This window comes from Lonchura striata, chromosome 9 (assembly GCF_050655825.1).
Source record: "Lonchura striata isolate lonStrDom1 chromosome 9, ASM5065582v1, whole genome shotgun sequence".
Lineage (NCBI taxonomy): Eukaryota > Metazoa > Chordata > Aves > Passeriformes > Estrildidae > Lonchura > Lonchura striata.
Window position 1 is genome coordinate 4,024,694 of NC_140711.1, and position 14,271 is coordinate 4,038,964.

The following is a 14,271-nucleotide window of genomic DNA, read 5'->3' on the forward strand; positions in this document are numbered from 1 at the left end:
CCAGTACAGGGATGGGATGAATGACACTACATGCCACTGAAGGGTATTTGCTAATACCTCAAGGAGACTTTTGGAAAAAGATCCTACCCATGAAACTGATGAAGTGACACTTTCTTCTGTGCAAGGAGTATAAATGCCACATTTTTATTTCCCTCAGGGTTGTGATTTCAGTGTTTGTTGTAGCTGCAGACTGTGAACCTTCATTATCTGTAGCTTGTTTGGGGCTGTGCTGAGCAGAATGGCCTCCTGTGGTAATAATGGATAATTCTGGAGCAAACACCCTTTTAGGAATCAAAAAGGATTCTCAAATAAGTGTGTGAACAGAAGGTAAAGGTTTTTCCCAAAGGCTGAGACTTCCTTTGGCCTGGTAGGATTTGGTGAATGATAATCCTCAAGGTATGAAGTGGCAGACTTGAGCTGCTTGCCTGGTCCAGTTTCCTGTCGACACAGCAAGGTCCTAATAAAATCACATTTGTGCCATCATTGCCCTGTGCCTTTTTTCAGACCTTTTTTTTACTATTCTTGCTTGGTCTTTTCTTTGCAACATGCAGCACTTGTCAAAAGTTTTTAAATCATATTTTCCAATCTAGAAAAAGACACAATCATTTATGGGGGTAAAACATGAGTGGAGAAAAATTCTCTGAAGAACAATCATGCATGAGGGTGGAATTCTGACCCAAAATCTTCTCCAGTTTCCTTTGTGTTGCATTATGGTGCCCCTTGCCCCACTGAGCTCCCAACCTGGTTCAGTGCTGCTTCAGCAACACTTATTTTTTTTTTTTTTTAAGTTTTAAGGTTTAAAGGTATTTTTATATTTTAATTTATATTGATTCATCAATTATTTCTTTTTGCGTGTTTTCTATGGGTAATTATTTTAATATTAGGAGTTAATAATGTAAGTTCTTCCAAATTGTATGGATTATTTTTAATGTTTGATGGAATAATAGATTATGTTTTGTTTTTGCGAATGAAAAAACTTTTTGTGGTAATTGAAGAGAAACAGAATTAAAGGTAGATTAAATTTTAGAAGTGTTATTATATGAAAAAGATTGGAATTTATATATAGGGTGACTGGAGAAATATTTTTTTATTGATAGATTTTTTAAAAAACAATGTGCTGTGTGCCAATGCGTGCATTTCGCTGTTGCAGTGATCACTGATGGAGCCCTGGACAAGACAGCCCTGACGGACGATGTGGGGAGCGAGGAGGATCTGTACGAGGACTTCCGCAGCTCCACGCACCGCTACGGCCACCCCGGGGGCGGCGGCGAGCAGCTGGCCATCAACGAGGTGCGTGCTGCCCCGGCTGGTTCTGGAACCACAGCCCGGCTGGTTCTGGAACCGCAGCCCGGCTGGTTCTGGAACCACAGCCCGGCTGGTTTGGGAACCACAGCCCGGCTGGTTCTGGAACCGCAGCCTGGCTGGTTCTGGAACCACAGCCTGGCTGGTTCTGGAACCACAGCCCAGCTGGTTCCGGAATGACAGCCCGGCTGGTTCTGGAGCCACAGCCTGGCTGGTTCTGGAACCACAGCCCGGCTGGTTCTGGAAACACAGCCCGACTGGTTCTGGAGCCACAGCCTGGCTGGTTCCGGAACCACAGCCCGGCTGGTTCTGGAGCCACAGCCTGGCTGGTTCCGGAACCACAGCCCGGCTGGTTCTGGAAACACAGCCCGGCTGGTTCTGGAATGACAGCCCGGCTGGTTCTGGAACCACAGCCCGGCTGGTTCTGGAACGACAGCCCGGCTGGTTCTGGAGCCACAGCCTGGCTGGTTCTGGAACCACAGCCCGGCTGGTTCTGGAACCACAGCCCGGCTGGTTCTGGAAACACAGCCCGGCTGGTTCTGGAATGACAGCCCGGCTGCTGGTTCTGAAATCCCAGCCCGGCTGCTGGTTCTGTAATCCCAGCCCGGCTGCTGGTTCTGGAACCACAGCCCGGCTGGTTCTGTAACCACAGCCCAGCTGCTGGTTCTGAAATCCCAGCCCGGCTGCTGGTTCTGTAATCCCAGCCCGGCTGCTGGTTCTGTAATCCCAGCCCGGCTGCTGGTTCTGGAACCACAGCCCGGCGGCTGGTTCTGTAATCCCAGCCCGGCTGCTGGTTCTGTAATCCCAGCCCAGCTGCTGGTTCTGGAACCACAGCCCAGCCGGTCATGGCACAGCAATGAGGTTTTAAATGTCATTTTCTGTGGGCATCATTTACAGCCAGGTGACAACGGGGGCTGTTGCCTTGTCCCCCAGGCAATGCCGAGCCACAGGGTCTCTCCTCTTGGGTGTTTTTGATTGAAAAGTTTAAAAACATTAATGAACTTGTTAAAAACATTAATTAACAACTTCAGATTTGGTGTGTGTTGTACTGAAGGCATAAGGGAAATGTTGAAAAAATCCCTGATCTACCTGTTTCTTTATTCATAGGTAAGAAGGCTTCAATACATGTTTGGTCTTTGCTGTTTCTTCCTGTTCCCCAGTATACTGAGGTGAAAGACCTGTCTATCAAAATAAATCACATAGACTCCATTTTCTTCATGGTGGGAAAAGTCCATTCTTTATTCACATAACTCCTTTTTATACAGTTTTACAGACCTCATGTGTGACTCCAATTGGTCGGTAGCTTTCTTGCTAATTACCTTATTGGTTAGTAAAAGGTATTTTACTTGTTCATCAAATCTCTTCATTCGTCAGTTGTTTACATATTTTCTTCACTGGTTCTCATGGGATAGATTTAATGTCCTAGTTGTAGCTGCTAGTTGTTTTTCACCCAGAAATAGACTCTTGTGTTAAGGAACTGTTCACACCAGGATTGTTCTCACATGGGAATTTGTAAAGTGGTAGCTTCATTTAGAAGAAATGACAGGCTAGCTATCCATTTAACAGAGCAGGCCTGATTTTATGAGGCCTTCCTTTTATAATTTTTCTATCTTACTGCAACACTTGTCTTTTTAGTCACTGTTTTTAGCTATTTTCTTTTATAGTGCTGATCCTGATTAAGTTGACATCAGCAGTTTAAAAACGTACTACTTGCTTTAAGCAATGCCATGAGCACCACACTAACTGATCTAAGATGTTCTTCCTGAAAAAGTACAATTTTTTAATCTTGTGCAGTAGAACTGGCATCCTGCTACACACAGAATGCTTTTTCTGTGAGGTGAACTTGAAAGAGTGGAGCATGTTCACCACATAAGTGGTCTCTTGAACTCCTACACCTTGTTTCTCTCTTTCTTCTACTCTGTTACCTATACATGACCTTCCCAAGAGGAGAAGGCAGGGATGAAAGAAGTATGATGTTTTCTTTTGCTAAGCTATAACTGAAACTATGTGGCTCTCAGTGTGTGTGTTTGATACACCCAGTGATGGTGCTTCTGGGGTCTGAAAATGCTCCTGAAAGCTACACAGTGAGGGTAACAGCTTTTCTTCAAAAACAACAACAGCAAATGCTCTTCCTGCAGTTCTCCTGCTCCCACTGCTCAGAATCCTCACCTACAGCCCTGGGTGCCTGGGCTAAGGAAGGGAGTTGCTTTATTTTCTTTTCCTATTGCTTACACCCAGGGGTTATCAAACCATGGGCAGAGCTTTTAAATTTAAACGCAGCAGTCTTGGGCTGTTGTCACTGGCAAGAAAACATGAGCAGAACATCAGAAAATCTTGAGTTGTGTTCTTCCACGTTTATCTGATTGTGTTTATGAGTCCCAGGCACTACAGGGGTCAGTCCCAAAGCATGCACTGAGTCTGTAGGAGGAGGATTCTGCTTCCCTCCCACTCAGGTGCTTGCATCAAATAGCATATCCTCTGTACCTTCCCTTCCCTTCCCTTCCCTTCCCTTCCCTTCCCTTCCCTTCCCTTCCCTTCCCTTCCCTTCCCTTCCCTTCCCTTCCCTTCCCTTCCCTTCCCTTCCCTTCCCTTCCCTTCCCTTCCCTTCCCTTCCCTTCCCTTCCCGTTTATAAAATCAGGAAAGAAATAAACTTGCCAGCAGGTTGACCATTGTGCATGTGGTGGATGTTTCTTTCTTTATTCATTATTATTGAGAACATGTGCTTTTCTTTCATTTCTTGAAAGTTAATTTTATTAGAGTAAAATCCCCTCACTTGTAATCAGGAAAGCAAATGGATGTGTCCAAAGCAGGTGTAATTTGTGTAATCTATGAAGCGTATGTGGGGTTTTGTTGGCCAGTTAACTTGAAAGAAAAAAGATTATTTTTGGCTTGTTCCCTAGAATCTTGCCTGTTCAGGAGCCAACAAGACTGCAAGAACAAACAGTTCATTATTTACTTTGTCAACTGGTTCCTAGCAGTAATTAATCCATCACTTGGTTCCAGTGAGCCTTAGCAAAGCTTTCTGGAACAAGAGATTACAGAAAAGTACAAAATCTCTGCAGTGAAACACTAAATCTGTGAGATGGGAATTCCAAAGCAACAGACATCTTAAGTGTTGGAATTGAAATATCTCAAATAGCTGGTAGCTGGACAGGCTTATCCTCATCTTCCCTGCTGGACCAAAAGGTGGCTATTGATTATTCTGGGTGTTTTCCATAGTGCTAGGAGTGATGCAGGGTGAAGATTTCAGTGCTCCCTCAGTCACATTTTGTGAGTAGTCTCAGCTTTGTTTTATTGTATTCCAAGTTGCATTTTATTGGTTGTGGATAAGGAAACTATGGTAACCACATTATTCTTAGCCTTCTTGGAAGAAACAGCTTTCAAATAAACAGAGAAGGCTGAAATACATTTTCAAGGCTGTTGGCAGACCAAGTGTTGCATTAAAGAACAAAACACCCAACCACTGAGTTTTAGTTCATTTTGGAACAAGAGAAAATTATTATGAAATAAAAAAGAAACCTTTCATAGAACCAGAATAATTTATTGGCAAGAACACTAGAGGGATGAAAGAAAACTAGGAAAGTTGTACAGAGCCCACCTAAGAAGATCAGCATGAGAGTGTGTAAGAGCCAAAAAAAATGAATCAAAAAGTAATAATAAGATTTTGGGATGAGAAAAGAGGCAGGGGAAGTAATTTTCTTAGGGCATCTGTTTGACATTCTTTCAAATGCTTTCTTGATGCTCAGAAAAAGAGACTTCTGTGTTTAGATTGTACTTGGTAGAGTTGACTTTCTGTTTGCTCTAGATAAAGACCCTGTCCTTGTATTTTATTGTGTCCAGGGAATCACTGGGTGAAAATACAGCAAGAGAAAAATCTTGTACTACAAATGCATTGTGGTTCTGTCCTCCAGTTCTCCATACATGTTATTTATAGGACAGATCCAGCTTCAAGATTCATTAAATGTGTTGCATGTGGTCTGAAGTGGAGAGCAGGAGGGATTAGGCATACAAAAACCTGGCTCTGGAGTGGCCAAGGTGATGATAAGCTGTCTACTTTTCCCCACTAAGCAACTGGCCTGGGTGAGGAAGCTTGGACCTCTTTGCTTGGTAATATCTGAGGTGTCCTGAGGGTTTGTTGTGTCCTGCTGTGGGAAGGGCCTGTGCAGCTCTGTGCCTTGCAAGAAATGCAATTGCATCTCAGCATGGCCCTTGCAGCCCTCCATGAGCAGCACCGTGCCCATCTTGTGAAACCAAAGCTCTGAGTGTTCAGAAAATAACAGCAAAACTCCCAATCTTTCCTTATCTCTTATGGCTCTGTGCCTGATAAGTCTGGAATTTGGTATGTGAAAAGGCACAATTTATTGCTTCAGCAGGCCAGGGTTTTATCTAAGACACGTAGCCACTGCTGCCTTGTGTTTTAAAGTGACAATATCATAGTGTCCTACAGATGTTAGAGCTAACCCGTGGTTGTTGACAAGATGCAATTAAGCTAATTGGTTCCATCATATATGTTTCTGATTTAACACAGTAATTAATCCAGAAAAGTGTTCAAAGTGGCACAAAACTGCATCTGCCACATACCCAGGGCAGCAGACACTGTGGCAGTACTCTCTCCATCTTCCTGAGTGACTGGTGCTGAGCTCTTTGATCTGTGCTGGGCTCACCCAGTGCCTCACCCAGACCAGTCAATTTTAAACAAGACAGACTTATGAACTGTTGGGGTTTTTAAAGAAAAAAACAAAACAAAACAGAAAAACCAAATCAAACCCCCAAACTCATAAAATGTTAAAACAGATGAAATCAGAACAACTGATTTTTATTTTGTTAAACATGAATAATACCCTTCATAGTCTTTTTCACTTCATTTATCTTTATTCTAATGAATAGAAATCTCTTGTGTACTATATGAGGGCAAATTTCATAAGACAGAAACATTTTAATATAGTGCCACAAAATATTGCCATTCCTTTTCTTTAAAAGAGTGCAGAATAGATTGCAATAGATTGTGGTCACAACAGATTTCCAGATTGAAATCCCAATTAGAATTATTGATCATATGGAAGTAATATATAACATTCTTGTGTAATCTGGGAGATCTATTATCACTTTTGTATCTTAATGTGAGTATATTGCTAAAGCAAACAGAAACCAGTCAACAAACACCTGCTAGCACCCATTGAGTTGTTGGAGCTTTTTTCCCCTTCTGGAGGGCCTAATTCCTGCTTTTGTGTCCCACATATTCCTGCAGCCAAGGCTGACAGCTGTGCTCCAGAAGCAGCAGATATGATTTATTTGCAGGATACAGTATAAAGCTCAGTGCTGTCAAGGACAAGAAATAATGTTCCCCTGTGGATATAAATCTTTACTGGATCCTGGGTCTTGGTCCCAAGTGCTTGCTTAACTTTTTGTGGGGCTTAAATGTGAATGTTCAGAGTATGGAGTCGGAATTGTAACTTCTTTTACTGCCTGGTGGATTTAGTTTTTAGAGTTTTCTGGTCTGAAGACTTTGAAGGTTGTTTCAGAGGGCTTTTTGCAATGGATTTAAAAGAAATCACTATATTCAAATGCTCTATAGCAATTATGTCTCATCACACATCAGGATCAGCAGCTAAGTGGTCCCAGGGGTTTCCAGAGCAATATTTTTGCCTTCTACCATGTGCAGCTGGGGCTGTTTGAGCTCTTTTCTCACATCCTCCTTAGCACTGGGGCTTGGGCATCCCCTGAGCAAGGGATCCTCCCTCAGCAGGCTGAGGATGCAGAGAGTGTGATGGAAGCCAGTGTAGCTCGCTCAGCACTGAGGAAAGGCTGTCTTGTGAGTGAATGTTGGGGTTTTTTGGAAAGGTGGGAGAAATGGGATGTGCTTTCACACCTGCACTCATGCAGTGAGTCCTTATCCATGCAAATGCTTGTTCTCAGCCATGGGAGATGAGGGCAGGTAGCTCCCCTACTAGGAGTTCACTCCACATAGAAGCATTTCCATAATTTTTTTTGGTTTTGCTGGACTATGCTTTTTCTGAACACCCCAATTAATTGATACACATTAGGAACGAATAAAAATCCTCCAGGCTTAGCTTGGATTTTGGGATAAGAATAATGGGAGGCTTTTGGAGTTCTAACTCCCAAACCAAAACTCTGTGGTGTGACAGTGCTGCAGGTACATTAGTGAATGTACTTCTTTCTCCAGGCAGCACTGACAGAACCAGAGGACACAGCCTCAAGCTGTGCCAAGGGAAATATAGGTTGGATGTTAGGAAAAAGTTTTTTACTGAGAGGGTGATAAAGTTCTGGAATGGCCTGGGGAGGTGGTGGAGTCACCATCCCTGGGTGTGTTTAACAAAGCCTGGATGTGGCACTGGGTGCCAGGGTTTGGTTGAGGTGTTGGGGTTGGGTTGGACTCAATGATCTTGAAGGTCTCTTCCAACCTGGTGATTCTGTGAATTCTGTAAATTTTGTGAGTGGGTATGGGCTCAGTCTCTCAGGGAATCTAACTCCTCCTTCCAGGAGCCAAGCTGGAGCAGCAGAACAGGAGAGGCAGCCTCTGGCTTCCACCTCTTTGCCCCCACATGCACACAGACGTGTTTGAAGAGTGGGAGGCACTGCCCAAACTTTCATCCCTGGCTGTAAAACAGAGCTAAATACATCACTCAGAGGAGATAACTGGAGACAGTGTGGTGGCTTTGGAGTTCTTACATCAGCCCTGCCAGCTGTTAGATTGTAAAGACTAACAGCTTCTGTTAACGCTTGTTAATGATCTCTTGTGAGTATTAGGGGACTCCATAAAATGTCTGGGTTTTGTCTGCATTAAATGTGTTCCCAGTTACTGGGCCATGAAGAGGGGTTTGGCTCCACAAATAGTATTCCCTTTGGTGAAAAAATGATCCAAGAATGTTTAACTCCTGAAGTAACTTGTACCAAATCACCTCAAAGACTGCCTGCATTTTATCCAGCATGTCCATGGGTTCCCAGAGCTCTGCCTGATGCTCCCCACCATTTAAAAGACAGCATGTTGTGTTTACAGGAGGTCTCTTTGTCCTGAAGATAAATGCTTTGTCATCCCATTAAAAGGGCTCCTTTAACCTGTAGCAGTGGCACTGTGTCCTGTAGGGATAAGGGCTGTATTGCAGAAGGTCTTGGCTTCCTGCCTGCCACTTTTAGCTCCTGAGGGCCATTTACCACAGTGCCACTGAGATCTTCAGGTCCTCCCATGGGGCAAGGCAGGCTCTAACCCCTCAAGGTCCTCATGGTTCTACCTGCTAAGAGCTCTCACCTGCAGCTAATCAGGGACTGTGCCATGAAGCCAAGGAAATGTGCAGGTGAAGGGGAGTGATTTCACCATCCATGTGTAAAGAGGAAACCTTTCAAACCTGCCCTCTCTCTGATACAAAGAAGGAATTTACCCTGTCCTCAGGAGCTCCCTGTTTGGCTTTCAGGGCTCTTGACCCTCCAGTGCAGTTTTATGGGAGGAAGAGCATTAGAAGCACTGCAGTATTTGCAGCCCTACAAAGATTTTAGTTCAGAATTGTAATAAACTGCTGTTACCACTGCTTGAAATGGGAGCCTGACAGTGTGCAAAGACAGGTCTGTTTTGCAGAATCTTGGTGTTGTGATTTGATCTGCCAATGTCTTTATTTTAAAAATAGGTTTGGGGATGTCCATACCCCAGTTTGCCAGTTCAAGAAACACCTGGGAAGGATAACAGCACAATAACCAAGTGGATATTGGAGTACAAAGACCTACTGAGAGCAGGGGATAAAGAAGGAATGTGAGAGAGTAGGAATGCTGGTAGTGTAGAATTTATTGCAGAGGTTATTCCAGGCTTAAGTGTTTGCATGGAGACAGGGAAGTGAATATCTCTCATTTTATACCATACTTGTCTCAGGTTCCTCTCAGCATGGTTTTGATATCAGAATATTTCTTGGATTTGTTCTCTTCTCCAAGTCCTGTTTTGGAGCAGCTTTTCTCTGCAGAGAATTTTCCTAATTCTCCAAAGACAATTGATCCCAGTGGTGGAAAAATGAAATCCCTCCTGACTCTTATGCCCCTTCAAAGAGCGCTGTTAATCCCTCAAGAGATCTTTCCCATCAAGTAGGGGACCAAGGCCCCCTGTCCTACATTTGGTAAGCTGAGGGCTGAGTTAGCAAAAAGTTTGGCCACGGTTTAACAGAGTGAAGGCACTGCCATTTTCCTTGCAGTTTTATTTTCCCGCTGTGGAGAAAGCAGAAAGATCAACAACAATACCCAAGTGCCAGCCCTCCTCGTGGGAAGGCTCCCCCTCCCTCTGGGGCACTTGGGGCCAGCCCTCCTCGGTGCCCTGGGACAGGCAGGTCACTCAGCCCCTCCTTGCAGCAAAGTGAGGGAATGTTCCTGCAGTGACCCCGTTGCTCCCACCGGGAAGCTCCACGGGCAGGGCACAGAGCAGCCTCTGTCCCCAGCAGTGGGGCTGGCCCACACACCTCCTGTGCCAGGGCTGCTCAGGCTGTCCCAGGCCTCAGGGGACATCGAGCTCAGCTTCTTCAAGTTTTGCATTACGGGGAACAGTGACCTAGAAAGGTGTTGTGGGGGTTGTGTTTTTCAGTTGTGTTTCTACTGATGTTATCTGTGATCTCCAGAGAAGATCCTGTTTCTGGCTGTTCCACTGGCAAGGCTTCGTGTCAACAGGTTTTACGGAATGAAGGCAGGGTGTGTGAGCTATCCAGTACAGACTGAATGTCCTGTTTTTTCCACATTCCTTTGTCCCTGATGGATGCTTTACTAGTAAAGCAGAGGGACACCTTGTTCATTTACTGCTGGGGCTTGATAACTCATACCTTTCTGATTGTCTTAACAACCACTTACCAGGTTTGTTTCTGAGCTGTGTTTTAGATTCTTACTAATTTTGGGGGCAGCTTTTGGAGAACAGCCCATCAAGGTTTGATCTTCAAAGTGTATTGTTCTGCTGCATTTTTTCAGCCTTCTGGCTAAAACAGAGGTACCAGGGGAAATGTCACCTCAGAAGGCTGCTTGATCAATTAAAATTTCTGCCCTGCTTTTTTGTCATGTAGGACATAGGAATGCCTAGCCCAATTCTTATACACAGCTTATGTATGTCTTTTATCCTCCTTTTCTCATTCTCATGGAACTTGTTCTCATCTGTGGAGCTTATTCTTTTCTCCAGCCCTCCTATGGCTTCTTTAGTTACATCAGCAGGCAATGAAGGTGAACTCCCAAATTAACAATACTACAGACCAGCCTGGAAGAACTTTTAGAAACCTGTCACTTGAAAACAATTTTTCTGGTTTTGAACTTTAGAGACCTGTCACTTGAAAGCAGTTTTCCTGTTTTCTGCCACCTCAAGACTGGTATATTCTGTAAGAGGTGAAGATGCTGAGCAGTAAGAGAAAGGTCAGAAAACTGCTCTGCAACTAAATGCATTATTTTAAAGGTAGCAGGTAAAGGAATGCTGTACTTGTAATTTTATAATGTGTGTGGGCTGAACAGAACATCTGAGAAAGCCCAAAGCTACATTGCTTTCTTGTAAACCCATGTACAGCCAGAAAGAAGGGGGACTAGTGGTCTAGAAACACTCAAAAAAATAAAGCTTGGCCCTGTTCCCCCTCTCCTCTCCAGCCATCTCTTGTAGAACCTTTTGCAGGAATTATCTGTTAATGTTTTTCCAGCTTTGTACATAGGCATCTTCCTTTACTCCATGTTCTCACCTTGTCACTCACCTTGTACTGTTACTCATCCCCTTCTCATCCACCTCATCTGTTTCACTGGCTTCATGCAGCTTCCTCTGACCTCACCTGCTTCAGGTCCCACAACTCTAGCTGTGCCTGTCTCCTCTCTTCTTTCCTTGACTTTTCTAGGAGGGTTTCTCTGACTGTTTTTCCCTTATTGCCCTGTTCCAGCCCGCATAGTGCCCAAATCACCATTCCTTGTCATTCTGTGTTTTTCATGGCTGTCAAAATTTCAGCTCAAAAACAGGATACCACGAAACCAAAAAGCATTTGAGTAATTTCAGGAGCCCAAACACCTCCTCTCTCAGTCACCAAGAATGTCATTGCCAGCATGTCTGTTCCTCAGCCCTGTAACAAGAGTGGTGTGGTCATTTTCTGTTCTGAGCCCTTTCTAGATATTGCATTCAAGCTTAATCTTGCTGGTCTCCAAGATGCAGCATTTCCTTTCTTTCCACCTGCCTTACTACAAACCCCATTCAGCTTGTGTTTATTTCAGAGCATTATTATTATAATACCCTTTGTTCTGTGTCAAATTTTTACTGAAAATATCCATTTCCTAGGCCACTGCATGGGTTGTGCCAGCCTGTATTTGCTTCTCCCTGCTTGTTCCTTGCTCTGCCACATCTATCCTAACATGCTTGGTTTTGTTTCCCAGGCCATTGCAGTCTGTATCCCCCTCTGCCACCCCAAAATCCCCAAAGCATGCCCAGCTCCATCCCAGCACACTCTGGAGCTCTCCTCAGCTCCCAGGGTGTGTGGGATGTGTTGTGTCAGCACGTGGCTCATGGCAGCAACACCTTCCCTTGGCACTGGAGCTCCAGGTCATGCTGGTAATTCTCAGATGTTTCAAACATCTAAACAGTTGTTGTTGCTACTCTTGAAAATAAAACTTGCTTTAGGAAAATTTGGAAGATTTTCTAGGTTTAGTAATGTCTGAAAGCAAAAGACTGGTTGCTAAGCAGATTGTCTTTTTTTTTTAAATATTTAATTACTTGTAATTTAATATTAAATTTTTGTCAGGGTTGTCCAGAATGAATGGCTGCTTTTCTTGCATAAAAATGCTCAGGCCTATTTTCTTTCCATTCAGAGTTATCTCGTGAGTCGTGGTACTCAAGCACAAGAACAGCTTGTAAAGTTTTGGCAGCACTGCATGAGGAATCTGCCCAGGGAAGTACTGGCTGTAAAAGCTGAGTGGGCTTAAGCCATGCAGAGCTAGAGAAAGATGCAGTGGGAGTAACTGTGCTCTAGTAACACAGTGTTACACACTGTAAAAATTCAAAGCAAACTCTGACAGACTGTTTTCCACTTTAGAAGTACATGATCATATGCAGCTGAAAAAGCTATACTTATTCTGATGTTTTCTGGCCGTGGCTCAAAAAAGTGCTGTCCTTTTGGGAGGTGTTATCTGCAGTGTTCCTGATAGTTAGCTCAATGCATAGCAGGGTTGAGAGTTGCTTCGTTTGGATGCTGAGAAAAGTGTAATTGTGGGAGTTAGGGAAACTTGGTTTCCTTGGAATGATTTGCAGGTACAAATGCTTGCCCCTCTCACAGTTTAATTGTCAGCCTTTTCAGCTGCTGAGCTGTCATCCACTGAACATCCACTCATCCTGGATTCTTTTTTAAAAGATGCATTTGAAATGGTTCATCTCACCAGTGTTATAGATAGAAGTATTTTTATCACCCAGTTAAAAAAAAAATCAACAGAAGCTTCTTCCCTAAGATGTTCTTCAACAGCTCTGTATAATGGAAAGGGCAGTAATAATTAGGTGATTTTTATGTCAAAGAGAAGTTGAAGGGGAAAAAAAAATCCAGTCACGTGGACCCAGGTGAATGGGGCTGTTGCAACATTAAATGTTTCTGGATGTGCTGAATGTGTTCTCTTCCTCTGCAGTTTTATACCCAGCATTCCAACAGCCAGTGATGCCACTCAGAGGGACAGGGAATTCACATTTGTGTCTGTGCCTTCAGTGGTGCAACAAGAGAGAGGGAAGCTGCCTCAGAAGGTATCCTCTGTAGCAATACCTTAGGGGAACTTGTAAAGGAGTTCACATTTGCTGTGATTTGCACACACACAGAACCAGCAAACCCTGGAGCTGCCTGCCTGGTGTGTCCATGAGCTCTGCCCTGAGCAGGCAGCTGGGGCGGGAGCTGTCTGTGTGTCAGCTGGGCCCAATCCAGGCTCAGTTCTAGCACTTCTGTCTCTGTTTATATTTAGATAATATCCTTTTCACATTGTTGGAGGGAGAGTGTTGATAAATGACCCAATAAGAGCTCTTTTTCTGAGCATGGTTTACTAGTGCCTACAATACTAATGTATCCTTGCCTTTAAGAGGACTTGAATTGTGCTGTTTTTGGTACTTGTAGCAAACACATTCCTATTTGTGACAAGCCAAGAATAGGAAATGGAAATGTGCTCCAGCATGGTATGCAGTGTTCTACTTGGAGCTTTGCTTTCCAAGTGGGCCCAGCAGGAGAGAGGAGAAAGGTGCTGAAGGTGGGGCTGGTCCCCCACAGCTCTACTCTTGCTGTGGGACACGAGCTCTTTGCTTTCCCAGTGAGATGGATCCAGCTTCCCTGCTTGTCTCCTCAGTTATTTATTCCTGTTCTACTGGCACATCTGTCCTCTTATTACAGTTCTTCTTTCTTCACATTTTTGTGTGTGTGCCTTTCAGTTCCCAGCTCAGCTGTTACAGTATTGAAACACCTTTTTCACTGGTAAACAGTGGGTTTGTCTGTGTACTCCTGGCCTCCTAAAAATCACACCTAAAGCACTCTTCAAAAGCTTAGGCCTCATGTGCTGCATGGTGATGAGTAAGGACTGGGCAATATTTAGTATCATTTTGATGAAAAATGAAGGCATGTTTTTGTTTTCTATTTTATCTAATATTAGACTGGGGGGTTCTTGAATAGCTCATTCCCTGAAGCCTTGGTCACTGAGCAGCTTCTGGGACTGCAGCAGGGCTTTGTGTGTGCCCAGGCCTTTGAGGCTGGGGTGTGCTCACTTTTTCTCTGTTTGAGTGGCAGCATTATTCCCATGCTGCAGTCCTGGCTGAGGATGGCTCTTAGAAGAAGGAGTCAAAGGAAATTATTACAATTGCAGATTAGATTCCAGTGGAGATTGTGCAACAATTATTTGAAATATGCTCCCTCAGTGATAGTTATACAAAGTGAGCTCTGCTGTATTACGAGACACGAGGTAAAACTTCAGAAAACACTTGAAGCTACCATGGAAGTGACTTCCTCAGGCAGTCT

General features: G+C 44.0%; 1 protein-coding gene across 2 annotated transcripts in view; it reads left to right on the forward strand.

Moving 5' to 3' along the window:
* Positions 1-14,271, forward strand: part of ARHGEF4 (Rho guanine nucleotide exchange factor 4) — a 204,448-nt gene that overhangs the window by 153,296 nt on the left and 36,881 nt on the right. For both annotated transcript variants that reach the window (XM_085586985.1, XM_077785565.2), the window contains one exon: positions 1,151-1,290. In XM_085586985.1, the coding sequence (XP_085443111.1) occupies positions 1,151-1,290 (140 nt within the window). The remainder of the gene's footprint in view (positions 1-1,150; positions 1,291-14,271) is intronic.